Genomic DNA, 27,738 nt, shown 5'->3' on the forward strand with positions numbered 1-27,738 from the left:
GATGACCAGAGGCCCCCGCAGGGCCGTGGCCTTGGGCACCGCAGCAGGGGTCCTGAACACCACGTAGGCCACCTGGAAGCCCGGCTCAGGCTTTGGGCAGAACTGCGCGGACGGCGGCTCCTGCGGCGGCTGCCCGGCCTCCGGCTTCTCGTGCAGATGCACCGACTGGACGGGGCCGCAGACGGAGAAGAGCCGCGCCAGGCAGCCCTGCGTGTGCGGGAGGGAGAGTCAGGAATGGCCTCCCGTGCTGGGGGTGCAGCATACAGCAGGGGCTTAATAAATGCTGACCGCTCCCAGACCCTGCGCTGGGCCCCCAACCCCCGCTGGGAAAGCTTCAGGCTGCTCCCTTTCAGAGCGGGATTCGCACCCGGGCCCTCGGGCTCACTGACCTCCAAGCAGTAGGGGGGGACGTTGAGGACAAAGAGGGTGCGCTCCGGGGGCCAGCGCGACCTGGCGCCCCCTCGGACCCGGTGCTCTCGGACGTACAGGAAGTGTGAGGAGGCCTGCTCCCGGGAGAACTTGATGGGGAGGGCTGCGGGGAGAGACACCCGCCGCGTCTACACCGCGCGCCAGACCCGCCCCGCCCAAAGAGCCAGGCCGGCGTTCAGGGCCCTCCCCCCCAGCTCGCGCTTCTTCCGTCCCCTCCAGGAGCAGTTACTAGGAAGCGCAGGGGCGCTCCCCGAGGCCCTCCGGGCCCCCGCCGGACAAGGGCCCGCCCAGACGCACACCGCGAGGGCGGCAGCTCTCGTCTCCACGCCTTTGCCCGGCGCCGTCCCCCACGCGGGACCTGCCCTCCTGCTGCCCCTTCCTTTCGCGGGAAGGGAGCGGCCCGGATCCCCCCCTCAGATCTCACCTCTGTATCCGGGCGGACTCGGAGGCCCCTCCGGAGTCTTTTCCTTCACACACATTTTCTTGCCCGCCGCCATGATGGGATACAGCGCGAGGGCTGCTGGGAGTCGTAGTTCGTAATTGACCAATGAAAAAGGACAAGGCAAAAGGAGACGGGACGGCTTCCAGGAAGTGACGTAAGGAGAGCAGGTGGTTCCTGACGCGTCATGTGATGGGGGGTGGGGGAAGGGGGAGGAAGCCGTTAAAGATACAGCCGCCCGTTTCCTGCCCTAGCCACGTGTGCGCTGAGCCCTAGTTTGGGGCGGGCTTTGAGCTGAGCGAGTGTAACAATGATCTTTATTAGGAGTTACAATATTGTCTCGTTTTTTTTTCTCGTGGCTCTCCTCATTGGTCCTAATTCGTTACGTGAGTAATGTGGAAATAGGTTTAACATGAGCGTATGTGGAGACGTCTTGGGGAGGGGAAGAAAGTTGGAAACTCCAAGGCTCACGGAAGGGGGGCCGCTAAGAATAGCGTCGCCGGCCCCGGAGTTCAAATGCGGCCTCAGGCACGTAGCACCAAACCAGCTGGGTGACCTTGGGCAAGTCACTCAGCCCCAGTTGCCCTACTCTCAGCTCATGGAAGTGAGCGCTGAAAACTAAACAAACTACAGATACTGAGCCGCGTGGGGTTGGAGCGCACATGTTTGCGCCCATTTCCCAGCCGAGGTACGGAGAAGGCAGTCACCAAGGGAGCGCGGGCTGCGCCCCGGCCCGTGGGCAGCTCAAACAGCACATCCAAACGATGTCTCTCTCTCTGAAGCACCTGCTGCGCGCTGACAGGCAGCCAGGTCGGGCGCCCGCGACCCGGAGGGAGCCGGCACTGGCTGCACCACCTCCCCCGTCCGGGCCTTTCTCCCTCCAGCCTAGCCTTCTGCCCCCTCCAGAATGGGCTCCGCCTCAAACCCAGTTTGGCCCGTAAAGCTCTTCGGAATCCGTCCGGGCCCGGCGCCCTCGCCCGCTAGCCGCCCCCTCCTCACTTCGCACCGCGCCCTCCTGGGCTCCCTTCCAAGCCCAGCTAGTCCCATCTTCCCTCGGCAGCCCTCGATGCTAACGCCTCCCGGGGCCTAACCCTGTCTCCAGCTTGTCAGCAGGCAGCTTTTGGATGCTTTAAGCCCGGGGCTGGGAGATCTTGGAGGAACCAGGGCTTGGATCAAGATTCTTCCCCACCACCAATGTTAGAATCCTGAGTTCGGATGCGGAGGGTCAGGGCGTGGTAACCGTTAGCTGCCAGCATTTTATAGGGCACCCCCCACTCAGAGGCTCCTGGGAATTCTGTCGGCCCTATCACCCCCAGAGGAGGTGGCCGGCTCATTTCCAGGACGTTCCCTGGAGTAGCGAGCAGGGGACGTCTGTAGACGTCGAGGCCCAAGGCCCAGGTAAGTCTGGGCGTTCTCGTGGCGAGAGCCTGATTTAAGAGAGGTTCTCAAAGACATGCGGAGTTCCATAGGGGAACCACGCCTTCCTGGTGTGCCTTCTCTGCTTCCACAACTTCCTAGCTGGCCAGAGACAGATGAGGCAACTGAGGCCCAAGGAGGGGAATCAACTGGAAGAAAGAGGGACCAGGGATGCTCCAAACCTGTCCCGGGACATTGTCCAGGATGTTCAAACAGGGCTCTGAAGCGAACAGAGCCAAGAGCCAAGCCTCAGACAACCACCGGGCTGCTCTAGGTATAACAAACGTTTATTCAGAAACAGGTGAATACATAGTCTTTTCTGACTCGATGCCCCTCCCTCTCCCTCCAAACAAAACAAGACACAGATGGTGACCAAAAGGGGGGACGGGACCAAGAAGAGGCCGAGGCCACCCGCTTTCCTCCACCCCAGGCTTCCCAATTCAAACCAAAGCCCAGCCCCTTCCTGGGAAGCAGGTCCTTGGGTTTGGTGAGGGAGAGAGGAAGGAATGCGGCCACTCACACCCAAGGGAAGACGTTGGCCAGACTGAGCCAACCTGCAAGGCCTCCCCAATACTGGGTCCCTCTTCAACTTTTCCTTGGGGAATTTGAAAGCTACAGAGAGAAAAATGAGTCTGTGGCCAGCTCCTTTTCCTGGGCCGCCCTGGGCGGGTCTGGCCTCAGATGCCTGGCTGGTTTTGAGGTGGCCGGAGGCTCTTCTCAGAAGGCCGGCCCTGGGCAGCTTCACCTCACAAGCACTCCTCAAGCTCCCCTCCTCCAGGCCAAGGAAGTGGAGCTCTTAGCGCAGTTGGCTAGAGGCGCAGGAAAGGACAGCGGCCAACGTGACATCCCACTCCTCTGGCCTGGAGAGGGGCTGGCCACGTGCTCCGGCTTGGACCCAGGCCACAGATGACCCAACTCTAGCTTTGAAGGTCTAGCATATGTGGCTTCTGTGGAGGTTGGGAAGAGGTGGAAAGGCAGAAGGCAGGGCCACGTCTGGAGCACGAGAGAGGCCTGCAGTAAGGCCCCGAGCCGGACCGGCCTGGGCCCTCTCAGCACTGAGGCTGAGCTCTGGATCATCTGAGCCACAGGGACGTGGGAATGGGACAGGGCTCCTTCCAGCCCCGATGGGTGTCCCCTGGCTCCCCACCCACCACCTGCGGCTCCCACTAGCAGCAGGAGCCCCAGATGACCTCTTTCCCAGAGGAGTGGGAAGGGGGTAAGCCTGAAGCCTGGAGAAGGAGCCTCCTCTCCATCTCCCTGGCTCATCCTGAGAGGGAGGGGCCTCTTGGACAGCCAAGAGTAAGGGTCAAATCCCAGGGCAACCTCTGGCCTAGAGATAAGAACTTGACAGGGATAGACTTGACAAAACGAAGTGAAAACCCCAACTAAAAGGAAGGGAAGAAGAGAGGAGAAAAGGTAACACACCCTAAAGAAAACACTATGGTACAGGGAAGGGCGTGAGTACAGAAAGTGCCACCCACAGCCAGCCAGTGCCAGTGCGGTCCCATGAGAAAGGCATGGGCTCCCGTGGACTCTGCCCATGTGGCAGCCTGCGGGCCACTGCCAAGGTCACCACAGGCCTGTGTCTGACAAAGCGCAGGGGCCAGCCAGGCAGCCGGCACCTCCCTCCTCTCCGGCCTTCTGGCAGCCCAGATTCCCTTTTCAAAGTTTAATTTTAAATTCCGTGGGCTGGACCGAGACTGAGGCCCCTGAAGACTTGAAGAGAGCCTTCAGGATAGTGTCAGGGTCCACTTCTGCGGGCGGGTGAGATGAGGCACCAGAACTCAACCTCCGAGGCTCACTTTCCTTCTTCACTGATGGGCTGTCACTGAGTCGCCTGGAGGGGAGAGGGAGAGGCAAGCCCTGGTGAGCCCCAGTAAGCCATGGACCCACCACGCCCTCAGGTCCTGGCCCAGAGGGAAGAGAGGGCTCCATCATGGCCTGCAAGGATCAGGCCTCAGATCCCAACCTTCTGATCTCCAGCCCTAACCCAGGGAGAATGGCTGGCCCTGATTCTGTGGATCAGAGCAGGCTGGGGGGAGGCCTCTACAGGCCATTTTTCCATACTCATGGATCCCACTTAGCGGGTGAGGGGGCTCCACTGGGGAGTGGGCTGCCACCCACAAGGCCAAAGGGTCAGGGACAAGCTCACAGCCCTTCTGAGCTCACAGATACCAAGCTAAACATGGGACCTTGGAACAGGAAAAGCTGCGCCTATACTTCAGGCAGCGGGAAAATTCCACTAAAAATGCCCACGTTTCATGGCAGGGGATTCACATATCCAATCTAAGAGTCCAAGCTGGCCCACTCCTGGGGGACTTCTGATTCTGACCAGGAGATGAGGCACAGACAGGAAGGAGGAGATCCCAAGGCAGGGCAGCACACCTGGCCAGGGCACACACCACACCCCTGCCTCTCCAGCCTGGGAAAAGACTTAAAGGGGGACAGATGGGTGGGTCATATCTAACAATTCAGGGAAAGGCAATCTTTGTCTGCCCACCTCTCACTGGGGCCGATGGCAAGAGAGGCAGAGGCAGAAGCCACAGGTCAGAACAGGCTGGAACAAAACTCTCCGAGGGCCCTTCCTGGTCTGATTTCCCGTGAAGGGGCTCAAGTGACCCAAGGCTGTTCCTGGCAGGACAAGGAGGCCCAACAAGGAGGGCCCTGAGAGAGTGGGCCCTCGGGGCTGCTTCTGGCAAGGGCAGGGGACAAGGCAGCCTGGCTGAGAAAAATGACCACAGGCTGACCCCAGCTGCAAACCTTCCGCATGGAAACTGGCCAGGCCTTTCCTTGGGATGATTCCTGAAAGGATTCATCAAATGTGGCAGAATGGAGACAGCCCTGGGCCTAAAATGGGGACACTGGCTAGCTCTGTCTGCAAGCGCGGGGAGGGCCAGTCCCTTAACCTGAGTTTCAGTTTCCTCATCTGTGAAATAAGGATCGCAATGGCCTGTTTCCACCTGCCAGGGCTACTGTGAAGATCAAGGGGACAATGCAAAGTGCTTTGCAGACAGTTTTTGTTGGTCATGTAGTCATGACCCCATTTAAGGTTTTCTTGGCAAAGATACTGGAGTAATGGTTGCTCATTTCCTTCTCCAGTTCATTTTACAGATGATGAAAATGAGACAAATGGGGTGAAGTGACTTGCCCAAGGTCACATGGCCAGTCAGTGTCTGAGGCCAGATGTGAACTCAGGTCTTCCTGACTCCAGGTCCGGCTCTGCTCACTGTGCCATCCAGTGCTCTCGTAGACAGCATTTAAAATAAAGGCTAAGGACATTAATTCAAAGCCCAGTGCACCACTCACTGCTTCTAATGCACAACTCCAGCCTGGCCTGGCTCTGGGAGCTTCTGGCCCATCCCTGTTAGGTGCCCCAGTGAACACTCATCCAAGAGGTCAGCAAACTGCTCAATAGCAGGAAGGGCAGGAAGGCCTCTGACAAAGCAACTCAAACACTGTGATCGGTGACTGACTTGGAGTGAAGGGAATTGTCTCAGGTCACCTGGGTAGTAAAATGGCCAAGCCAGGACTTGAACTCACTTCCAGGGGGTCCTTACACTGTCAGGTAGGATCTCCCTGCAGGAGCCTGAGCCCACACTCTCCGCTGGCAGGGACACAAGCGGAGGCCATGCACATCCTGCCCAGCTGCCCTCCCTGGATACTTACAGCAAGATGGGCTGGTCCGACGTGATAACGCTGCCGTTCACATGAAGGTTGCATTTCATTGGCTGCCCTGAAAGCCAGACAGAAGACAATGTTGGCAGCTCTGCACAGGCCAGGCCGGGCCTTCACAGTGTCTGAGCTGGGCCAACAGCCAAAGCTGAGACTCGCTGGGTCACCACACAACTGGAGAAGCCAGCTGCTTCGGGCCTATGGAATGGCCAGGCTGTTTCAGTCATGGGTGGGAAACAGAAAAGCTTGTGCTCTCGGGGTAGAAAAAGGAAAAGATCCAAGTCTCCCTACAAAGAGGAGACGGCCTAAGGAAGTAAGAAAGGAAGGGAGAGAGGGGCTAAGAACCATCTGGTTCCCCAAAGCTGCTCTCTGTGTATCTGAACCCTGACACCGACATCTACAGCCACCACTGGGGGCAGGCATGCAGCAATAGCTGCCCATTTCAGACGAGAAAGTTGAAGCTCAGAATGGGGATGGAATCAGCCAATGGGCAAAGCCGAAGTCAGATGGGAATCTGGAGCCTGGCACTTACTTTATGGTCTCTGCTACACTCTCACCATGTTGGAAATATCTGTTTTTTTAAATATATATTTTTTTCAATCAACAAAAACCTCCCCTCATCTATATGAGAAGAAGAAAAAAAAAACATTACAAACATGTATAGTTAAGCAAACAGATCACACTGGCCCCATCCTTCGCTGCTGTCAGGAGGTGGCCAGCAGGCTTCATCAGGAGCCTGTGGAGGGCTCTCAAGTCTTTATCAGCATTGTCATTGTATGGACCCTTCTGGTTCTGCTCACCTCACTTCGCATCAGTTCATACAAGTTCCTCTAAAACCAGTCATTCCCCCATGGATGGGCAGCCCCTCACTTTCCAATTCTTTGACACCTCCAAGAATTCTCATCTTTCACGTCTGTTTTGCTTAGGCCTATTTCCTTAATCTACTGTCCCTCTAATTTCCCCTCCCCCTTCTGTCCTTTCCGTTTCCTTGCTGAAATGTATTTCTACAGCCAAACCTGTGTGTGTGTATTTTTTGACGAGCCCAGATAAGAATGACTTCCAAGTATCAGCTCTTCATGTCCCCCCCCCACCTCCCACCGCCCTCCCCATTTGTACAAGATGTCTGCTTGTGTCCCCTGGCTATAGCAGAGTTCTCCTGACTTTCCTTTCCTCTCTCCTTCCACTCTTAAGATCAAGACAGAACAGAAGCAGGCCCAACCTCCTGGCTCACTGATGACCCCTGACAAAGACTGGGCATCACCTCTCTATCCTGCAACATCATCTGTCCTTGCTGATGCCTTCTGGAGCGTTCCTTCACATTGACCTTTTGATCCGGAATGCCTGGAGTCCTAAATTTTCCTTAAGAGCCCATTTCTTTCCCTACAGGGGACATTTCCCTAGTTCTGCTGGGCAGTTCTTGGCCACAACAAACCCACAGTCTAGGCCTTCTCAGCTCTCTGCTGCCTCCTAGTGGCGTCTGCATAATCGCCTGGGATGCTGACTCCGCCTCCTCAGCACCAGAATTCTTTCTGGCTCTGAAGCATTTCCTTAAACCAGGGAGCTGGGCATTTGGCTCCAAAGTTCCAGCGAGTTTTCAAGAGGTGACTGGCAGGTTCTTCCCACTTCATCTGGATTTTTTTTTGAGATAATCCAATGATTCTTAATTTGTCTCAGTGTTTCCAGATCAGTTGTTTTTACTGTCTTGCGTTTTATTTTTTCAGTCTTTTGACTTTAATATTTCTTGTCTTGTAGAGTCACTGGCTTCTTTTTAATACATTCTAATTTTCAGAGTTTGTTGCTTGGACAGGATTTTACTGTTAATCCCCTTTCCAATTCTTTCATCCATAGCTCTCTTTCTCTTCCCCTTTCTTACTCTAGCTCTCTTTTATTTAAAACTCTTGCTTTGTTTCTTGCAAGAATTCTGGCTGAGTTCGTGCCCAGGATGTGTTTTTCTCTGAGGCGTTGCTTGTCGATGTTGTGGAGTCATTCTGTCCTTCTCTGCCAGGCTATCAGTGATGACAATTATTATTAATCCTACTCATTAGGATAGGATTTTCATTTGTCCGAACATTCTTCCAGCCTAGAGACTTGATGTTAGAGCCAAACTCTGAGAACTTCCGGAGGGAAGGTCCTGTACTGAATGTGTTGTTGTCCCAGGATCTAAGGGACAGCGCAGGCCAGGGACCTGAGTCTTCAGTGCTCCCAGAGGGGTCTGATTCAGGCTAAAGTCTGATCGTTCCCCCTGTTCTGAACCAAGGTAGATGCTGCTGGACTCTGCTTCAACAGGTGGCTGGGAAGCCCTGTGGGTTCTAAAGGACAGAACTGCAGGTTCCCCCTTGTTTGGGTGATTCCTCTGTAGCTTGTCACCTGGGCTAGAAGCTAGAACAAGAGCCGGAACCACACAGCCACCGCCTTCTGAACCTACTTCTCTTGGTACAGGCCAGGGCCTTCACCCCTGAATGTCAGCCCTGGGCCCAGGCACTGGCCTCGCTCTGCCCTGGATCTGTGACTCAGATCTGGCAACTACGGTGCTCCAGTCTCTCCCTGGACACTGGAGTGCTCCCCTGACTCTAGTGTCCAGAGGCCCCTGTCTCCCTAAACCAACCCAGGCTGGAAAAACGATTCACTGTGACTTTGTCTTGGACCTCCTCTGGTGAGTTCTAGATCTGTTTGGAGAAGGGGGTGGGAGAGCCCACCACACCACTACCCTGCCTTGGCGATCTCAACCAGTGGCTTTAACTGTCACCACAAACCACTCCCAAGACTGCCCGTCTGGGCTCCAAGCACCATCAGGACACCTCTGCCTGGAGGTCCCGCCATATCCCCAACCCTGCTCATTCTGCCCCCAACTAAGACCTCCTGCATCTGGGGCCCCTCCCTCCTTCCTCAATGTCACAGCCACAGCCAATCAGCTGGCAAGTCCATGAACGTTTCCCAGGCCGCCCTTCATCAAGTCCAGCAACTTCCTCACTGTACAAATAAGGAGGCAGAGGCAGAGGCCTGAGGGCAACGGTCTTGCCCAAGATCACAAAGTATCAGAACTTGAACCCAGGTCAGCCCCCTCTGAAGGGATTTCTTAGCACTATGCCCTGCAGGCACCTCCACTCTTCTCCCTCCCCTCAATCTATCCTTCACACCACGTCCAAACCCATCTTCCTTTGGATCCTTCCAGTGCCTCCCAAGTACACTGTGCTTGACATTCAAGGCTCCCCACTCCCCAGCCCAGATCTGGCCCCAGACTGCCATGCCAACTCCTGGACACCAGATACAGTGTCCAGCCCAGGAGAAAAGGCATCGTCCTCTTCTCTGGATTTGAATGCCTACCCATAGGGGATGATTAACTTCCTTCTTTTTTTTTTTTCTTTAAAGCAATCGGGGTTAAGTAACTTGCTCAAGGTTACACGGCCAGGTGTTTCTGGGTGGGTGCTAAGTGTCTGAGCCCGGGATTCAATCTCCAGGTCTTCTCAACACTGAAGCCGGTGCTCTTACTCGCTGTGCTACCTGGCTGCCCCTAATTTCCTTCTTTTACATACAGTAATGAAAAGTGGGTCAAATGCAATGAGCCCACGCAGCCTACATAGGACGACTGGGCACAATGTGTCTCTTCTCTCAGCAGAGGTACACAAAGAGGCATACACAGTCAGACACGCTTCTTAGTCAAGGATGAGGGGGGAGATGGAGAAAGAAGAGGACATTTGTGGGAAAGTGATAGTGATTTTCTTTTAAAGCACCTGCAAATTGAAGGGATGTCTATCAACTGGGGAATGGCTGAACAAGCTGTGGTCTGAGAAGGCGCTGGAATACTGCTGTGCTGCAAGGAATGGTGAGCAGGATGCTCTCAGGAAAGCTGAACTTACAAGAACAGATGCAAAGTGAAATGAGCAGAACCAGGAGGACGCTGCACACAGTGAGGGCCGCACTGGGAATGCCTGGCTCTTGTCAGCCCGACAACGATCCAGGACGAGGCTGAAGGAGCCGCAGAGCGATGCTGCCCACTGAGTGCACACTCACCGAGCCTGATCTTTACTTTCTTTCTTTTTCTTGCCTTTCACAACACGACTAACATGGAAATGTGTTTCATGACTATCTGCATATAACCTTTATCAAACCTGCCTGCCTTCTCAATGAGGGGGGAGAGTGGGAGAGAATTTGGAACTCAAAAACTGTAAAAAAAGAAATCATTTTAACATGTAATTTGAAAAAATGAAATGTAGACCACCAGAAAAATGAAACCAACCAGGCAAGCCCCTGAGTCCCCAGCTCCTTCTAGGCCAGGACTTGGGGCTCCCAGAAGAACATGGCCGCTGAGCTCCCCCCAGGGGGCTCTGGGTTTGGAAATGAAGGCCGTGCCAGCGGCTTCTCTCCCGCTCACGCTTACCGTCCAGGCACCTGTTGTTGTACTTCTTATAGGCGGTGATGGCGTCCTCTTTCTTCACAAATACAACCTCAGCCACCCCAGGATGGACCAGACGGGCTCGCTTGAGGGCCCCACACACACAGAAAAGCTCCTGGGAAGACCAAGCAGAAGCAGAACTGAGGACTCCCCCAGCCCCAGCCGGATCAGCCGACCTCAGCACCTCCCCCCCACTGCCCACGGGCATCTCTACTCTGCAGACCTGGCTTTTCTGAGACTGTAACAAAAACTCAACATATACAGCAAATTCAGGGGGCTTTGACATCACTGTTTAAAGGAAATGCAGCAGGAAGCGCCTGTTAACATGATTCTTCCCATTCCCTCCTGCCCCCTGCATTCATCTATTCTCTCCTCCTGCTGCTTCAGGAGACCATGTACTAAGCCGGGCACCCTGAGGCCAGGCCCACTGAGGGCCAGGTGAGGGGGGGCTGTCAAGGGAGGCCCTGCCCAGAGAGGAAGGGGCCCTGACTTCTCACTCCATCGGCTGGTCTGTCTATGAAAACAGGCAAAATCAGGCTTTGCAGGACTAACCCCCCTGGCATCCTCTTTCCATTCATCCTGTTCTGAAAATGATTCTTAAAAACTTCTCCCAGCAGAAGTGGTAGATACCCCTGGCAGAGGCGGGGTGTGAGTCTGGTGGAGGTGGGGGGAGGGGAGGATGTAAGCCTGGCAGAGGCGGGGGGCCGGGTATAAGCCTAGAGACAGCAGAGGGGGGTGAGCCTGGAAGTGGCAGAGGAAGCAGTCTCTGCCCTTCCCCTGGCTCTGGTAGACAAGGTACTCACAACAATGTCCTCCTCGGTGACTCGAGGGTGCAAGTTGTTCACAGTCATCTTGGTACCTTCCAGGGGGCTGAAGACAGGCTGTGACACCAACAGCAGGATGGTCACAGGGCGGAGCAGGCACGTGAGTGCAGCAAACCCATGGGGGGAATACAAGTGATCAGAGATGGCGGCACTGCAGTCCCCCTCCAAAATCCAGAAAGGAAGACGGGACCAGCACAATGCTCCCATCTTACAGAGAAGCAGGCTTGCCTCTAGGAGATATATCAAAGCCAGAACTCAAACCCGGGTCTTCTGCCCCCAAGACGCTCTCGTTTTCCTTGGGGATTCTAACCATCTGAGCAAACAGAAGGCTTGGGGCTGGGGCCAGGCCCTGAGCCTCCTCCCAACCAGCTCTGGGGGTGTTACTGAACTTACAAAAAGAACACACCAATACTTTCCTCCAAGCCAAGGAAGATGAAGGAGGCTGTGGGCAGCAGTGAAAGCAGCTTTTTCCATGACAGGCAAGTACAGCTACCCCAAGGTCACCTGGGAGGGATCCTTTGTACCTCAACTTTCTGACCTCCCCTTGCACCCACACAGCCCTTGTTCTCCAAGTCAGGGGCAGGGGGGAGGCAGATCCAACCCTGGGAGGGAAGGGCCAAGTGTCCTGAGCCCTCTTTGACAGAGGGGAAGTGACTGGTCCAGAGCCCCAGAGGTGACGGGGGCACCCCTTCCACCTCCCTCCTAGCACTCACCTCGGCAGGGGGCATCTCTTTGGGGGGTTCTTCCTTGGTCACCAGGGTCCGGGACATGTTGGTCAAGGCTTTCGTCCGTAGAGGGGAAGGCGGGGCAGGAAGGGCTGTGTATGTGTCATTCTGGACGACTTTGGTGAGAGGAAGGGTCTTGGATAAGGAGAATTTGGAGCCGCTGAGACCCACCTAAGCAGAGAGGAGGCCATGTTGAAACCAGCTGGCTGACACCACACCTGACCCGCCCAGTGCCCGGAGCTCCACACTATTTCAGCCACAGAAAGCCAAATTCTAGGCCTTTTCATCCTAGGACTTTTAAGAACAAGAGTCCCTGCTCTACAAGCAAGTGGCCACCTTTCTCTCTGAAGGGCCCCAGTATAGGGGCTTGCAGGGCCAGGGAAAGGGGCCTGGGGACCCTGGGCCTTGGGAGGGGAAGGCTAACGGCCATCTAGAAAGGTCTGCAGGGCAAAGGGATTAGGCTTATCCTGAGAGGTCACCCAGGACAGGGCAGGACCAAAGGTGGGAGTCCCAGAAAGGGCCGATCTCAGCCCCATCCCTAACCATGAGGCCAACCACCAGAACAGGCTGTGTGACCCCTGCACAGAATGTGGGAGCCATGACCAGGGTCCCTTGGGCAGGACGAAGGAGGAAGAGGAAGATGTGGTTTCTAAAGTTCCTACTTTTTAAGGCTGGAGGCCAGTGCACAGCCTGGCTGGGAGAAAGGCCCTGTCCTGGGGCCTTCCTCGTGTCCCCAAGGGGCTGGACAGACCACAGCCTCTCCCAACAGACCCTGCAAACCCCCTGCTCTGGGACAAAAGCTGCCTGCCCAGGAACGGTTCTGGTCAGATGGAGGCTTTCTTACTCTGGGGCTGGTCGGGTCACTGGGTTTAAAGGCTGCCTCGTGGCCTAACAACAGATTGGGGGTCTGTCCCAGGTCACCCTTAGGGCCCCAACAGGGAAGGCAGGCAGGAGCCTGGTTTTCTTCCTTTGCCCTCTGCACACTGAGCCCTGCGGGCCTGCCCCTCCAAAAGGAGCCCATGAGTCTGGCGCTTCAGTCTAGAAAATCACAGGAAGCCTGTAGCTTCTTCCAAGGCGCTGGCATTCCCCCAGCTTGTGTTTCCCAAAGAATCTCACTGTGGAGCCAGAACCACAACTCCTGGTCTGGAGGGCAGGGCGTGTGGAACGGCCCAGGGCCAGGCACATGAAGCCAGGCAGGGCACAAGGACCCCAAGGCAGATGCGCACACCATCTCTTACTCTGCTCCCACAGAGCTGAGCCCCCAGATTTCCAGCACCTATCCCCTGAAAGCCCCTGGCTGAGAAACAACAAAGCAGGGCAGTCAGAGCCCCCCGCCCCCTGAGGGCCCTCACCATGTGCTGCAGGAAGCTGGGGGTGGTGGTGACCTTCATCTGTTTGCTGGCTATGGGCGCAGCAGTATCGTCATCTTCGTCTACATCGTACAGGCTCTAAGGACAGGACAAAGAATTGCCATCGGTGCTGCCCCGATGTGCCAGGACACGTGGACTGAAACAGGGCGGGAAGAGACGCTCACGGACATGGGCTGCTCGACTGAGGCAGGAGGGGCAGCCCTCCCGGTCTGGGTCCAACACGGGCCTCCCAAGACCCTGGTGACAGCATGGCCTGCGCACGTGTGCACACACACACCACGCACTCACACACCACATACCACAAACACATCACACACACACACACCACACGCACGTGCACACACATGCATACACACAGGTGCACACACCACACATACATACTCGCACACTACACACGCATACTCACACACACCACATACCACAAACACACCACACACGCACACAACACACACATGCACACACCACGCGCACACACATGCACACACCACACACACACACACACCACTAACACACACGCACACACACGGCTGTTGTGGTCCTAACAACCACCCTGATACTCAGCAGTGACTTCAGGCTCTAAGCTCTTTCCTCCAAGGACCGTGACATTGCTGGTCTCTTGAAGGTGCCCTCAAACCAGGAGGCAGTGCCCGCTGCCCTGGCTTCGTGGCCTCCCTCAGCTCCTCTGCCTGGGGCAGGCTGCTTCCTCTACCCAAGGCCAACTTCTAGAGGGCAGGGGCTGTGAGGTCTGTGCCTCAATTTCCCCAGCAGCCTCACACACAGTGCTGGCATCCATTGACTTAAATGGACCTCACATAAACCTCACACTAACCCAGCCAAGCACTGCTCATTATTTCCACTTTCCAGATGAGAGAAGGGAGGTTCAGGGATGGTCCGAGGCAGGATACAAACCCAGGTCTTCCTGACTCCCAGGCCAGAGTTCTCTCCATCTCATCAGGCTGCACAAATTTTCTACCCCCATTTTACAGGTGAGAAAGTGAAGGCTCAGGGGCTCACCCAGTGACCCAGTGATGCCTGGGAACTGAACTGGTCCTGCTGCTCCTCTCTTTCCTGCCTATGTCTGGCATTCAAGGCTTCCCTGTTCCTCCCCCCACTCATATCTCTACCCTGTGTGCTGTGAGCTGAGAGGCCACCTCCCCCAGCCTTTGCCCCTCTGCCCACACAGGGCTCCCTCACATCCCAGTCTGGGGCAGGACCCCAGCCTTCTCTAAGCTGACACCCAAGATGGGGCCAAGGCTTGTTCTCCTCTCCTGAGGCAGGCCCTGATCACCTCATGCCTGGACTACGGCCAAAGCTGCAGAGGGTCTTCCTTCTCAGGTCTCCCCTCTCAGGTCTCCCCAAGCCTCCATTCAGCCACTAAGGTGATTTTTCCAAAGCCTGGCTCAGATCATGGCACCCCCCTCCTCAATAAACCCCAGCAGCTCCTTCCAGCCTCCTGGGGCAAATACACAACACTATGTTTGGCATTCAAAGCCCTGGGGGGAGGGGGGGGGGCAGTGCTAAGTAGGCTAAGTAGTACAGTGAATAGAGCACTGGCCCTGAGGTCAGGAGGACCCAAGTTCAAATCCAGCCTCAGACACTTGCCACTTTACTAGCTGTGTGACCTTGGGCAAGTCACTTAACCCCAATTGCCCTCAAAAAAAAAAAAGCCCTGTCCAGCTCCTGCCACCTTATATCCCACTCAGCCCCCAGCTCCTTGCCCCAGGCCACTGCCCAGTGTGGACCCTCCCACAGCCTCCCCGCCCCATTAGTCTCAGCGCCCTGTCTGTCTTTCCTTTATAAGGTTAGTACATAACAGTTTGTGTGCCTGATGGTGCTTCTCAAAGGCAAAGGATCATAAACCCCACTTCCCCCCAGGGTTGCAGCTGGTTGAGAGTGTGAGGGGAGGGGGAGGGGCCAGGCCACAGACCCCAGCCCTTCTCTCTCCAAGCAGCCTCCTCACCCGGTCCCAGCAGCTGCTTCTCCCCTTCCTCTGCACAAGGCCCCGTGATGTAGGCGCTTCCTAAATGTGCCTGTGACTGCCCAGGCTGTGCTGCCTCTCCCCTGGGCTCTGCCTCCAGGGGCGCTGTGCTGGCTGCTGGGCCCTGGGGCCTCCCACACCACTGCACCTGCCCCCCAACCTCTCAGTCAGCTGACAGTGAGGCCAGCCTCCCCTCCCATGGCCACAAGTGGCCTCAGCTGACCAAGCCAGGCCTGCCCACCTGTTTATGCTGATGGTTATTGACCACGTTGATTCTCATTGCAGCTGGATGGGGCAGGATCGGGAGGGCAGCCTTCTGCTGTGAAAGCCAGGAGCACAGGGAGGTCAGTAGGCTACCTCCCCCTGCTCGGGGCTCTTACCCTCCCCAGACATAGACTACACAAAAAGCAGGGTCACGGCCTGCCTGTGACCTGAGACACAGGCTTAGAATGCAGGCTTCCCGTGGCTGGCGCCATCCTCGGGTGCTCCCACCCTCCTCCCTGCAGCAGCCTGAGGCATTTACCTCTGTTCTCAGCCCTCTCTGCTCAGAGCCCCTGCCCTGGGCTAGGGCCTGCAGCCCTTAACTCTGGAGTCCTCAGAGCTCTCTCTGGCTGTGACCCTCCCTCCTAGGAAGTGGGAACCAGCCACCGACAGGCCCAAGACCAGAGCAGTGACCATCTGCCCTCACCACTTCAGGAGAGCTTTAGGAGGCAGCGACACCCATTCCAAGAAGAAATTAGCTTAGAACCCAAGGAGCCTCTACCATTCGGCCCATAATGCATAAGGGCACATCCTAAGCAAACCAGTCTTACTCAGAGGAAAAGCAGAGGCCAGCCCTGTCCCTGACAGAGGAAGAGCCTGAGGGTCTGAGAAGTCCGGCACACACATCCTGTGGCACAGACAGGAGACCACAGAGCTAAGGCTGATCTTTTCCAGTCTAAAAAGGGCTGGATCCAGAATGACCTGAGGACATCACCTGGAAGTGGTTTCTTTGGTATTTTTTAACTGAGTCCTGTACAATTATAAAGACCACACTTGCTCACTGTTACAGAAAGAGGAGGGAGGGAGAAAGGCTGATGGGCTCCTAAGGCACTTCTTTCTTTTTACAGGAAACCTGCAGGTCATGGAACCTTCCTGTTCCAGCAGCATCCCCTGCACTGGGGGTGTCCTGGAGCCAGCCCATCAAGAACCCCTAAACTAGAGACTGTGGAACACCACTGAAGAACCAGGGTATCTTCCCCAGTCATGTGGCTCCAGCCCACGCCGTCTCGACCTCAGCACAGGCCGGCTCTGTGCACCCCATCCCAAGGCATGAGCATAGCATGATCACTGGGGAGGAAGGTCTATACTGGTCTTTAATACAGAAAGGTTCAGTAACTGATTGGCTACATCTCTAGGTACCTCTGACTACTGCTTCAACCTGAGTGTGTTTTGTTCTTAAGACCCTTATTTTGTTTCCCATGCGCAGGAGGACGAGGACAGAGGTTCTCCTTTCCCTCCTGTCCAGACTTCCAAGCCCGGTGGCCACAATGACCCTGCAGGGGCAGCCCCGAGTGCCTGCATCCAGGCCTCGGCCGCCAGCCTCCCTCTATCCCCCTACCTGGATAGTTTTGGTGATCTTCATTGTGGGAGACAGCGTGCCAGTGGCTGGTCTCAGCAAGGATGCAGGTGAGGTCCGTTTCAAGCTGATTTTCTCCCGGGCGTCAGTCACTTTGGTCCCCTTTTCCGGTGCCACAACCTGTTTTCGGGAGTTCAGCATCTCTCGGGCATCCTGCACTTTCCCCTTGATCCGAAAGCGAGCATCTTTCTGCACAAGCTTCTCCCGGGCATCTTTTACTCCCAACTTCTGCCTGGCATCCGTGAGGCCGATCTTCTGCCGAGCGTCGAATGTCTGTTGGAAACTCGAAGCTGGTGCTGGCCGACTAAGGAGGGTCTGCGGGAGCCCAATGCGAGACCGGATGCCTCCGACCCCCGGCCTAGCATTCAGTCTAGAAAGAGAGAAGGGCACACGTCAGATACACTGCGTCTCCTGCTCTGGCTCCCTCCTCCCTGCACCAGCTCACCTAAGTCTTCCCAGGTTTCTCTGAAACCACCCCCCTCACCATGCCTTACGGCACAGTGGCGGCACAACGAGATGCCACAGCTTGGCCAGCCATTCCCCAAGGATGGGCATCCCCTCAGTCTCCAACCCTCTGCCATCACAAATAAGCGTGTGCATGCGTGTACTTTTCCTCTTTTTCAGATCTCTCAAGGATACAGACCCAGCAGCATTATGGCAGGGCCCAGTTCAGTAATGCCACTCACACAACTCTCAGCGAAGGCCTTGCCCACAGGGACCTGGCCGCGGCTACACTGTGTCCAGGACACGCTGGCTCCCTAACCCCTGGATTGTGAGAGGGAAGCTGTGGCCCACAGGAAAGGATCAGGGTTTAAGTTTTCTGACCATGTCAGATGGTATGAATTTGTCATTTGATTGTTTCAATTGTGTCTAACTCTCAGTGACCCCATTTGGGGTTTTCTTGGCAAAGATACGAGACTGGTTTGCCATTCCTTCTCCAGCCCATTTTATAGATGAGGAAAACTGAGGGAAAGGGGGTGAAGGGACTTGCCCAAGGTCACACAGCTAGTGGGTGTCTGAGGCCAGATTATGGTTTTCCTGACTCCAGGCCTGGCGCACATACAAGTTCCTATGCAGAAGCATCTCTCCGAATAAGGTTCCTAATGGCTACACATTCTTCCTGATGAGCTCAGCGTTCCTCTGGAGGTAACTGATAAATACTGGCCAATGAAGATGGGCTTTATTTGGGGCGACAGGTTCTGAAAAAGCTGTGTGAAAAACGTATTCCTTTTAAATGACACCCACGGGGAAGCTGCCCTTCGGAGGATGGGTGTGTGTCCTGCAGGGCAGAGGGACACAAGGGACAGTCAGAATGAGGTGTCAGGGGGGCAGCTAGGTGGTGCAGCGAATAGAGCACCAGCCCTGGAGTCAGGAGGACCTGAGTTCAAATACGTCCTCACACACTTACCACAAAACTACCCATGTGACCTTGGGCAAGTCACTTAACCCCAAATGCCCTCCCAAAAAAGGCAAAAAAAAAAGAATGAGGCATCAGGATGACTCTGCATCAGGGGCTCTTACCCAGGGTCCAGGAACTTTAAAAAACATATTACACAACCATTTCAAAATAAGGGATTTCCTTTACAATGCCATGCACTGAAAAATATTCTAAGAAAAGATTGCCCAGGGCTCTGCTCTAGCAAGTGATGGACCTGGGCCTGTGACTATGTGACCCCCAAAGGCTTGGCTTCCTTCTCCCTCTAAGGAAGGAGCTGGACCAGGTGACTAAGGTCTCTTTCAGTGCTGACATCCTGCCGGAACTGAAGCTGCTTTTAGAATGAACACATTTATCTGAGAAATGGACCGATACCACAGCAGATCAGGGTTGGGGGCCGGAGAAATGTCAATAATGTAGGTTAAACTCACTCAGTGTAGATTGGTTACAGTTTCTCTTTCAGAGATCCAGCCTGCAAACACCTCCTGGCCGGCCCCGCTCCCAGCTCTGGCATTCCACATTCTGAGGCCCCTCCAAGGGCACTGGACTTTCCCTTCCCCTTCCTTCCCCTCCCACCCAGCACCCTGATCAATCACAAGCCCTGGGCAAAGCACAAAGACCACATAAAACAGGATCTTATGGTCTAATGCCCACCTGAAAACACAGAGAGAAGAGATGCCAGGGGAAGGAGGCCCACCCAGCAAAGGTGGAGCTAGAGAGAAGGCCCAAAGGAAGAGGCAGAGCTGAGGATGGGGTGTTCCCCAGACAGAGGGCCCAGCATGGAAACAGGCCATGGTGTATAGCAGGCCACAGCCAGGACTACAGAGGACAAGGAAACAGTGAATGCAGGAAGGGCCCCAAGGGGCCACCCAGAAGGGCTTCACAGGGAGCCCCCATTGTTTAATGAGCAGAGGCCGATGTGGCCAGAGCCACCCTCTGGCAGATGGGTGAAGAAGGGCAAATGACTGGCTGGCTTTGGCGGGGAGGGGACCCTGCGGCCCAAAGGCCACTCAAAGCCCCCCATGGCTCCTAGAGACCGGCTGGAGGGTAGAGCTGGGGCAGCTGCAGTCTGTCTCCAGGAGAGGCTTGGCGAATGTTCCCAGTCTCCCTTGGGGCTGAAGGCCCCCACAGCTGGATGCACCAGCATGACTAGCCAAGTCATGATGACCAGGAGTCCTCAGCCCTAGAAAAACCCCTAGAGGGGCTTTTAAAGGACCCACATCCGGACTTGCCTCTGCCACTTCCTACCACCCACAGGACTTTGGACAATTCCCTGCACCAATCTGGACCACAGGTAAAAATGAGAGCACCTGAGCCTGTGGGCTTCAAAAAAGCCTGGAAAAACTTACCTGAACTGATGCACAGTGAAATGAGCAGATCCAGAACACTGTACACAGTGAGGGCCACACCGCGAAGACTTAGCTCTTCTGAGCAATGCAGGGCCCCAGGACAACTCCAAAGGATTCATGATGGGCACTGCCAGAACTACGGACTCTGAATGCAGAGCCATGCAGACTATTTGCTCTTTTTGTTTTTTTCTTTCTCATGGTTTTTCCCTTTGGTTTCATAACATGGCTAGTGCGGGAATATTTTAATACAATTGTACACACATGGCCTACATCAGACTGTTCACCATCCTGAACTCAAAATCTTCTAAAAGTCAATGTTGAAAACTAAAAATAGATTGTTTATAAATGAGGGTACCTGGACCACACGCCCCCAAGTGCCCCCAACTCTAAATTTATGACTTAGGAGCCCTGCTGCCCCTCCCCCCAAAGAAACCTCAACTTACAAATAAAAAAACCTGACTAAGCTAAAAGTCTTCCCTTAGCCTCTGTATTGGAGGTCCTGCCAGGCCTTCAGAGGCTGGCAGGACAAGGGCAGACACAGCTGCCAATTACACAGCCTGGAGCTTTCCTCAGCACAAAGCCCAGGAAAGCTGACTTTGTACTCACCACCAAGGTGATTTTTAAGAGCATCAAAAGCTTCATTTCTGAGTAGGTTGATTTGCAGAATATTGGAGAAGCAAGAGAACAGGCCCCCTCACCAATGCCCTGCTGCACCTGGCACACAGGGAAGCTTCTAATAAATGTTTACTGATGGAGTGCTGGAGGGGAGGGGGCGCCAGCCTGAAAAAGATTCTGAATGCCAGGCACATGCATGGGACCCGGGCATGCAAGAATAGCGAGCCATGGAAGGTTCTGAGGGAGGGAAATGATGACCACAGGGCCCACCCATCCATCCTCTGTCTCAAAGCTAAGGCTCCCTGCGAAATAGCAGGGCACACAGGGATCGCCAAAGACCAGCCAAGCTCTTTCCTGCCTCAAAACTCATGAGACGGCAGGCCCATGGCAGAGTAGCAGGGTTCTAGGTTCGAATCCTACCTCAGACACTTACTTTGTGCCCAAGTCCCTTACCCTTGCTCAGCCTCAGTCTTGTCGGTAAAGTGTGTAAAACAACAGCACTGGCCTCACATGTGGTTGTGAGGACCAAGTGAGGTAAGCCCATGCAAAGACCAAAGAGAGGATTCCTGGCCCCCAGAGACACCTGCTGCCCGAGGGCATTCTGGGAGCTGTGCCAGCCAGGACCAAGGCTCCTGGAACAACTCACTCCTTCCCTCACATCCTGGGGCAGCTGGCCAGCACCACCCCCCCTTCCTGTGGCTGGTCCTGTCCTGTCTCCCCTCTCCAGAAAGGCCCAAGGTGCCCAGGGGTGATGCAGGGCACCCAAGGGCCTCTCTCTTTTCATCCCAAAGTCTCCTCTTTTCCTGATGACAGGAAGCAATCCCATCCACAAGCTGGGGGGGGGGGGCCCCTAGGGCTCCCCTGGGGTCATCACCCCAGCAGGCCCAGGGCCCCGCCCCCCCCCCCAGCCCACGAGACCCCCCCCCCCACAACCCTTATCGGGAAGGCAGGGGCTCCTCTACACAATCGCTGCAGCCCCCCCTGGGGCAGTGAAAGGGATTTCCTTTCATGAAGCTCTTTCACCAAGTGCCTCACATCAGTGATGGACAGCAGGAGATGTGCCCTAACTCAGATTTGCCCTTGGCTAAGCGCCAGCACCCGCCTCCTGGAACTCCTCTTAATGCCCAGCACAGCTCGCAGATCCCTAGGCGGTCTTTAGGAACGCACTTGGCACTAACAGGGCTCAGGATGCTGGGGTCTGGGCTGCTCTTCACAAAACCCATGCATTTCACCATCATTAGCAATACCAAACAGGCAGCCCACACACAGCCCTGGACAGGAAAAATAGGGATTCAATTCCACAAACGTTCAATGCAATGCAATAAATACATATTAGCCCCTCCCCCCCATGCAACAAGGGCTAATCACAGAGGATGAAAAGACAGCGGCCTGGGCTCTCAAGATGCTTATGGGGGGAAGGTGATTTGTGGAGGAAGAGGGGGGAGGGGAACAGGGAAGGAAAAGGGGGAACCTGCCCTAAGCCCAGAAGGGAGGGGGCTGGGGCCAAGCCCTGCAAACCCCCAGGGCTGGCCTGGGCCATAAAAGAGCCACCGCCATGTGAGGGCCAGACCAAGGAGCAGAGACCACCTGCAAGTGACCTGCCAAGAGAGAAGGCCCAGCCCAGGCCCTACGGCCCAAGGCTGTGGTGCAAAGAAGCTCCAAGGAGGCAGGCAAGTGTGATGGTGCCCAAGGGTGAGGAGGCAGCCTAACAGAGATCAGGAGAAGAAACAACCCACCACACAGTGTCCCCAGGGGCAGTTGAAAGAGAACCCTGTCCAGGAGGGCCAGAGGATGGCATGAAAGAGGGGGAGGTGAAGTTTGTCTCCACCAGACCAGGGTTTCCAGAGAGCCCAGTGAAAGCTGAGGCTGAAGGAAGAGGGGGAGCCAGAAGCAGGGGCTCCCAGGTCCTGGGATGGCCCAAGTTCGGAAGAAGGCCATGGCCCTGAACGTCTTCACCCAGATCCCCATTTGTGCCTTCAAGACACTGCTGGAAGTCAATTCCTGCAGGAAGAGATTTGGGCAACGACACAAAGAGGAGAGTTCTTCCTGACCCCAGAAGGGGAGAGAGCTCTTTGTCAAGTCCTTTTTCAAACAACAGGGTTGATAGTGCTAAAACCCGGCTGGGCCGTCATTTCTAAAAGGCACACCTTTGTTAACAGAGAGAACTGGGGCTGCCATTCACATGAAAGCTGGCCCTCCTCACCACCCACACTCAGAGCCAGGGCCGGACACCAGGCCTCCTCCAGATGTCAAGCTCCCCCTCCTCTCTTAGCTACAAGCTCAATCCAATTTAACAAACCTACTCCGTGCAAAGCAGGTGTTAAACTCAGTGATACAAAGAGGAAAGGCATCCCATCCCCAGCAGGGTTTACAGGGTGTAGTGGGAGGGAGACAAAAGAACTGTGTCTGAACTTAGATGAGGTAAAAGATGATGGGGGCAAAGGAGAGGGGCCAAACGTTATAGGAAAACTGCAGGTAAGGCGGCTGATGGAGGGTCAAGAGATCAGGGAAGGGATTCAGCCCCAAGCGAGGGGAACTGCCTAGGGTGCTCAGCACAGCAGGAGAAATCTCTCTGGGAAGGGCACCTGGAGGGCCTTCAATCAGCTCAGCCTGAAGAGGCCACAGGGAGCCATGAAAGGTTTCTGGAGAGGGAAGGACAGGTCAGGCTCCAGCCTGAGAAAAAAGGAAACTGTCAGCTGTGTGGAGGGCAGACCAGAAAGGGGACTGGAAGCTGGGAGGCCGACAGAATTGTCACAGCCCCAGTGATGGTGTGGAAGTCAGATTGGTTCAAGCAGAGTGGAGGAGAGGGAGAAGACTGGATGAAGGGTCAGCCTGAGGTCAGCAGGCCTGGCCAGACTGGGCAGTGCAGAGGAGCCAAAGCAGGAAGAGATGGATCCAGCCCTCGAAGGTCTGTCACAGGGACCCTCTTTCTCCACTTCCCTGGTCTGCCCCTGCTAAACCGCTACAAAGGTCACTGGAAAGGAACTCTAAGAAATGACGCAGGGGATGGTCTCAGAAAAACCCAGAAGAGTTGGAGGAACTGAGGCAGGGGAAGGGAGCAGACAAAGGACAACCCACGAGGCTTGGCACACACAGTGAGAACCGGGCTCTGGCACTGGCGCCCAAAATGAGCTGTGAGAGAAAGGCCTCTGAGGGCAGGTGGAATCCAATTTCTCCTTTCTTTTCCTTCCTCTCCAGGGAGAGTGGCTAGGGCAGACGTGTATTTTAATAGCTCCTCAATGGATGGGGGAGGATTTGAAATTGAAAATCAAGAGTAAAGAAGGCCCGGAAAGCCCAGTGGCCTCTGCCCTGCTGGACTCCCTCACCAGCCATGGCTCCTGCGCCTTGGGGGGAGGGCCCCTCATCTCCTCAATCCAGCCCCACAGGCTGCTCTTCCGGGCTTCCCTTCCCTGGACCAAGGCTACCGCCCCATTTTATCCCCTCCCTCCCAAATCCAGGACTTGGACTTCCAGGACTCCCCAGCCTCTGTCTCCAGTTAGGCCTCATGTCCAATTGCATGTCCATCTAGCCAATGTGTGCAAAAATGGCTTCAAACTCCCTCCTCCCTCCCTGGTTTCCTGCTCCCCACCCCATTTGATCCATCCAAACATTTAGCAAACCCAAGTAATCTCAGTCCCTTTAAGAAAGAGAAGAGTTAAAGGCCTTAGCCAATGCCTCCCTTGTCCTGCTGAAGGAGACTAAGGCCAAATGTTGGACAAGGTCCCACTTCCTCATTGAGGCGGAGGATTTTACAGGAAAGCCTGAAGGAATGAAAGCCTCTACAGAAAGTTCTCAGGCCCATCAGACCCGCCTCTTTGGGCCTCAGTCTTCCCATCTGTAATAGTGGGCACTGACCCTGACCAGGAGGCTCCCCCATCCAGCCAGGATTTCTGACAAGGGTTTGCTGTTTTCCCCTTTAGTGACCTGAGCCAGATAGGTGAGGATGAAATAGTTCTAACTCCCTTCTGCACAGCCCCTTCCTCACTACCACAGGAGACAGAAAGTTTAAAAGAAATGCCAATTATTATCACCCTCATTTTACAAATGAATAAACAGTGTGGGCAGGTAGCAGTTAAGTCAGAAGGGAAGGGGGCCAGAGGGAAGGCAAGGCACTAGGCCTGGTAACCTGGGCAAGTAACTCCACCCAAGAGAGGCTTAAAGCCCCGCCAGGTAAAATGGGGAGGGCAGAGTGTGGCCCCAAGGCCCAGGTCCTGCCTGCAGGCTAAGAAGAGGAACCAGAGGAGGCAGCAGGGGGAGGGCTGGGAGAACAGAACCCTTTATAGATGCAAACCAGCTGGGGGAGGAGGAAGATGCCTGGGGCACTGAGACTAGTTCCTAAGGGCAGATCTTACCCAAAGTCCGGAACTTTCGTCAGGATAACAATCCTGACACTCAGGACCACAGCAAGTGCTTTGTAAATCATAACTCTCCAGACCTCAGAGCAGGGAGCTAACTAAGGGCCCCAGGGGCAGGTGAGGGCCAAGTGAAGTCAGAGCTTGAGAAATGGGTGTCCCACAAAGCATCACAGGAGATGTCAGCCCCGCAGGGAGTAAAGTACTACAGTCAAAACTGAAAATAAGGGAGACTGAGGCAGATGGCTCTGAGCACCATCACTGAGTGGCAAGGCCAGCAATCACCAACAAAGGAGGCCTCCTGGCTCCTCACTGGGCCACAGGACCTCTTTCAGACAGAGGGGGCCTTCCAAACCAGAGGGCGGCATCACGGACGAGGAAACAGGCTGGTCCAGGCTTCCTGCCATCAGCCCTCAGGAGAGGTCCCATGATGAGGGCCATCCTCCAGACAGTGGAACAGAGCAGACTTTCCTAATACCCCCCAGGAAAGCGGGAGGGCTGAAGTTAAGACACAACACACTCCAGGCCAGCAGGCTGCACAGAGATAACGGGCTTCCTTCCATTCTAAGTGATTTCTAGGCAAACTCAGATCTTAAGCTTAGGAAAACAGGCTTCTTTTAATCAACATGTTTCAGTATGCAATTCACGGTTCCTTAGTGTCTGACTTTCTGTGACTCCTCGGACCCTCCTGTCTGAGGGTTTTCTTGGCCAAGATACTGGAGGGGTCAGCCATTTCCTTCTCCAGTAGATTAAGGCAAAGAGAGGTGAAATGACTTGCCCAGGGTCACACAGCTAGGAAGTCTTTCTGACTCTAGGTCCAGGGTGCCACCCGGCTGCCCCTTAATTGGGAAACTAGACCTTCAAACTTAATTTAGAGAGGAAGACTGAGCTTCTGAGCCTGCAAATTTCTGACCTGAACTGGAAGACAAGGGAAGGCAACCTGAGGCTGTGTCACAAAGTGCTGGGGTGACAGACCTGAAGCAATCACAAAATGGAATCAGCAACGATGTGATTTTCTCCAAGGAAAGGGGTTTTTAGCAGAGCAGCTGGGGAAGCCCTTCAGAAAGGGGGGGGGGGGGGTGGAGCTCTCCAGGAAGAGCTGGTTCAAACCCTGCCTCAAAGCCCCACGAGCCCAGGAGCCTGAACAGTCCCCACTGAGCCTCCCTGGTTGGTCTAAGCCTGTGACCTCTGAGGGCAGGGGCTGCGACCCAGGATATCACCGAGCTGGGCAACACACTCCCTCTACCAGCCCACGGAGTGGGCCCAGGGAGCTGACCCCACCCAGAGGCCCACACACTCCCCAGTGAGGCAGGAACCAGATGAAAATGGGACCAGGAAACATTCAACAAAATAAACCACACAGAACATACGATCCCCAGAGCACAGGGTCACACAGGTCCAGGACAACCCCTCAGAGGTCTGCAGGGAGGGAGGGAGTGTTAAGGTAAACTGAGGCGCACGTTCTGAGCAAGGCCAAGTTATCAATAAGGTTATCAGCTACCAATAAAAGGGATCCTCCACAAGCAAAAAGCTCCCAGTGAGTGCAGACATTCTTTTTACAGACAAAAGCTAGAAGGCAGCATTATACAGGAAACAACAGAACTGGCTGGAAATGTGGAATTCAGGGCTCCCTGGGAAGTTAACAAGTGGCCCTAATTGTTCGCAGGCAGTAAGACGTGTAGGGTGCTAGGGGCCACACAGCACACAGGGCTTAGAGTCAGGATGACTCATCCTCCCATGTGCAAATCCAGGCTCAGATACTTACTAGTTGTGTGACCCTGGGCAAGTCACTTCACCCTGTCTGCCTCAGTTTCCTCATCTGTCAAATGAGCTGGAGAAGGAAACGGCAAATACTCCAGAATCTCTGCCAAGAAAAGCCCAAATGGGGCCACGGAGAGACATGACTGCACAGCAGGATGCTCAGCGGTGCAATGTTTCTTTTGCTTAAGGTAATTTATGGGACAACCGAGCTCAAAGAGGAAGCTAGGAACAACTCAGACACAAGGAAAGGAACTTGGGTAGTTATACAAAATTCCGGGGAAAAAATCAACTACAAACAGAATTACAAAAAGAGAATCAACCAACAATGCAATCACTTAGAAATGTGATCACTACTGCACCCCTCTAAGCTCTCCAGAAAGGGGGGCCGGGATCACTATTGCACCCCTCCAAGCCCTCCAGAAAGGGGAGCCAGGGTCACTACTGCACCCCTCCAAGCTCCCCAGAAATAGAGGGGCCAGGATCACTATTGCACCCCTCCAAGCCCTCCAGAAAGGGGGGCCGCGATCACTACTGCACCCCTCCAAGCTCCCCAGAAATAGAGGGGCCGGGATCACTACTGCACCCCTCCAAGCCCTCCAGAAAGGGGGGCCAGGATCACTACTGCACCCCTCCAAGCTCCCCAGAAAGGGGGGCCGGGATCCCCGCTGCACCCCTCCAAGCCGTTCACAACAGAAAGCTCTTAGCACTAGGGAGACCCTCCCCGCGGCCGGACGCAGGGCCCGCCTGCCCCTCCTCCCGCCCGGGCTCGGCTGCCTTTCCCCCAGGACGCGGGTGCCCCGCCGCCCCGCCCTCCCCGGAGCCCGGGAATGAGCGGCGGCGCCGGCAGCCAATGGGCAGGCGGAGAGGGCGCGCGGCCGCGACGGCCCGACCAATGAGCAGCGCCGCTGGCGAGAGAGGGTGGGCCCAGGAGGGGGGGAGGGCCTGGCCCGGGCGGACCAGAGGGCCCGGAACCCGAGGGATGCCCCCGGCCGCCCGACCCCCGGCCAGTGCCTCGACGGGTGCCGGTTCCCGGGCCCCGGCTCCAAAGCGACCCCAAGGACAGAGGCTCACTCACCGGCCCTTCACCGTCACCCCGCGCTTCCGGATGAGCTCGTCCAGGGACAGGTCCGCCATCTTGCGCCGCGGAAAACGAGAACAGGCGCCGCTCACGCAGTCGGCGCTTCCCCGCCCATCGGTGCCGGAGAAGGGACGCAACTGCTTCCGTTGCCCAGTTCCCGGTCTTCCGCCAACGCACCAGCTCTCGCGACATCCAGCTCGTTCCGATCCGGCCAATGCCGGAGCGGGGAGGGGGCGGAGCGTGTGAGGCTGGCGGGCTACGTATCCCATGAACCCTCGCGATGG

At 55.5% G+C, this 27,738-nt stretch overlaps 2 protein-coding genes across 5 annotated transcripts in view; both read right to left on the reverse strand.

Moving 5' to 3' along the window:
• Positions 1-1,202, reverse strand: part of RRP7A (ribosomal RNA processing 7 homolog A) — a 2,357-nt gene extending 1,155 nt beyond the window's left edge. The window contains exons 1-3 of one of the 2 annotated variants that reach the window (XM_069081964.1): positions 854-1,202; positions 390-532; positions 31-207 (exon numbers count right to left, since the gene is read on the reverse strand). In XM_069081964.1, coding sequence (XP_068938065.1) covers positions 31-207; positions 390-532; positions 854-926 — 393 coding nt within the window. In that variant the 5' untranslated portion in view covers positions 927-1,202. The remainder of the gene's footprint in view (positions 1-30; positions 208-389; positions 533-853) is intronic. The other variant, XM_069081963.1, reaches the window with a different exon arrangement.
• A 1,351-nt stretch (positions 1,203-2,553) lies between these two features.
• On the reverse strand, positions 2,554-27,738 carry POLDIP3 (DNA polymerase delta interacting protein 3). 3 transcript variants are annotated; one of them, XM_069081953.1, is made up of 9 exons: positions 27,452-27,738; positions 16,847-17,234; positions 15,488-15,562; positions 13,251-13,346; positions 11,887-12,069; positions 11,153-11,230; positions 10,335-10,464; positions 5,951-6,017; positions 2,554-4,121 (listed from the first exon to the last, which is right to left on the reverse strand). In XM_069081953.1, exons 1-9 carry the CDS (start codon positions 27,721-27,723, stop codon positions 3,947-3,949), a joined length of 1,464 nt encoding a protein of 487 aa, XP_068938054.1. In that variant the 5' UTR covers positions 27,724-27,738; the 3' UTR covers positions 2,554-3,946. The 3 variants fall into 3 exon arrangements, with proteins under 3 accessions (XP_068938054.1, XP_068938052.1, XP_068938055.1); XM_069081951.1 differs by having other exon boundaries at positions 15,488-15,565; XM_069081954.1 differs by lacking the exon at positions 15,488-15,562.

Source organism: Petaurus breviceps, unplaced genomic scaffold (genome assembly GCF_028583685.1).
Source record: "Petaurus breviceps papuanus isolate PSGF00001 unplaced genomic scaffold, PetGlider_PUasm1.0 156, whole genome shotgun sequence".
Classification (NCBI taxonomy): domain Eukaryota; kingdom Metazoa; phylum Chordata; class Mammalia; order Diprotodontia; family Petauridae; genus Petaurus; species Petaurus breviceps.

Excerpts from the sequence above, each read along its gene's own strand:
- POLDIP3 (XM_069081951.1), bottom strand. The coding sequence starts at position 27,723 with ATGGGATACGTAGCCCGCCAGCCTCACACGCTCCGCCCCCTCCCCGCT. Across the intron at positions 11,231-11,886 it reads AAGAGATGCCCCCTGCCGAG|CCTGTCTTCAGCCCCCTGGA; the intron begins GTGAGTGCTAGG and ends TTGGTGTCACAG. Across the intron at positions 6,018-10,334 it reads CAACAACAGGTGCCTGGACG|GGCAGCCAATGAAATGCAAC; the intron begins GTAAGCGTGAGC and ends TCTGGCTTTCAG.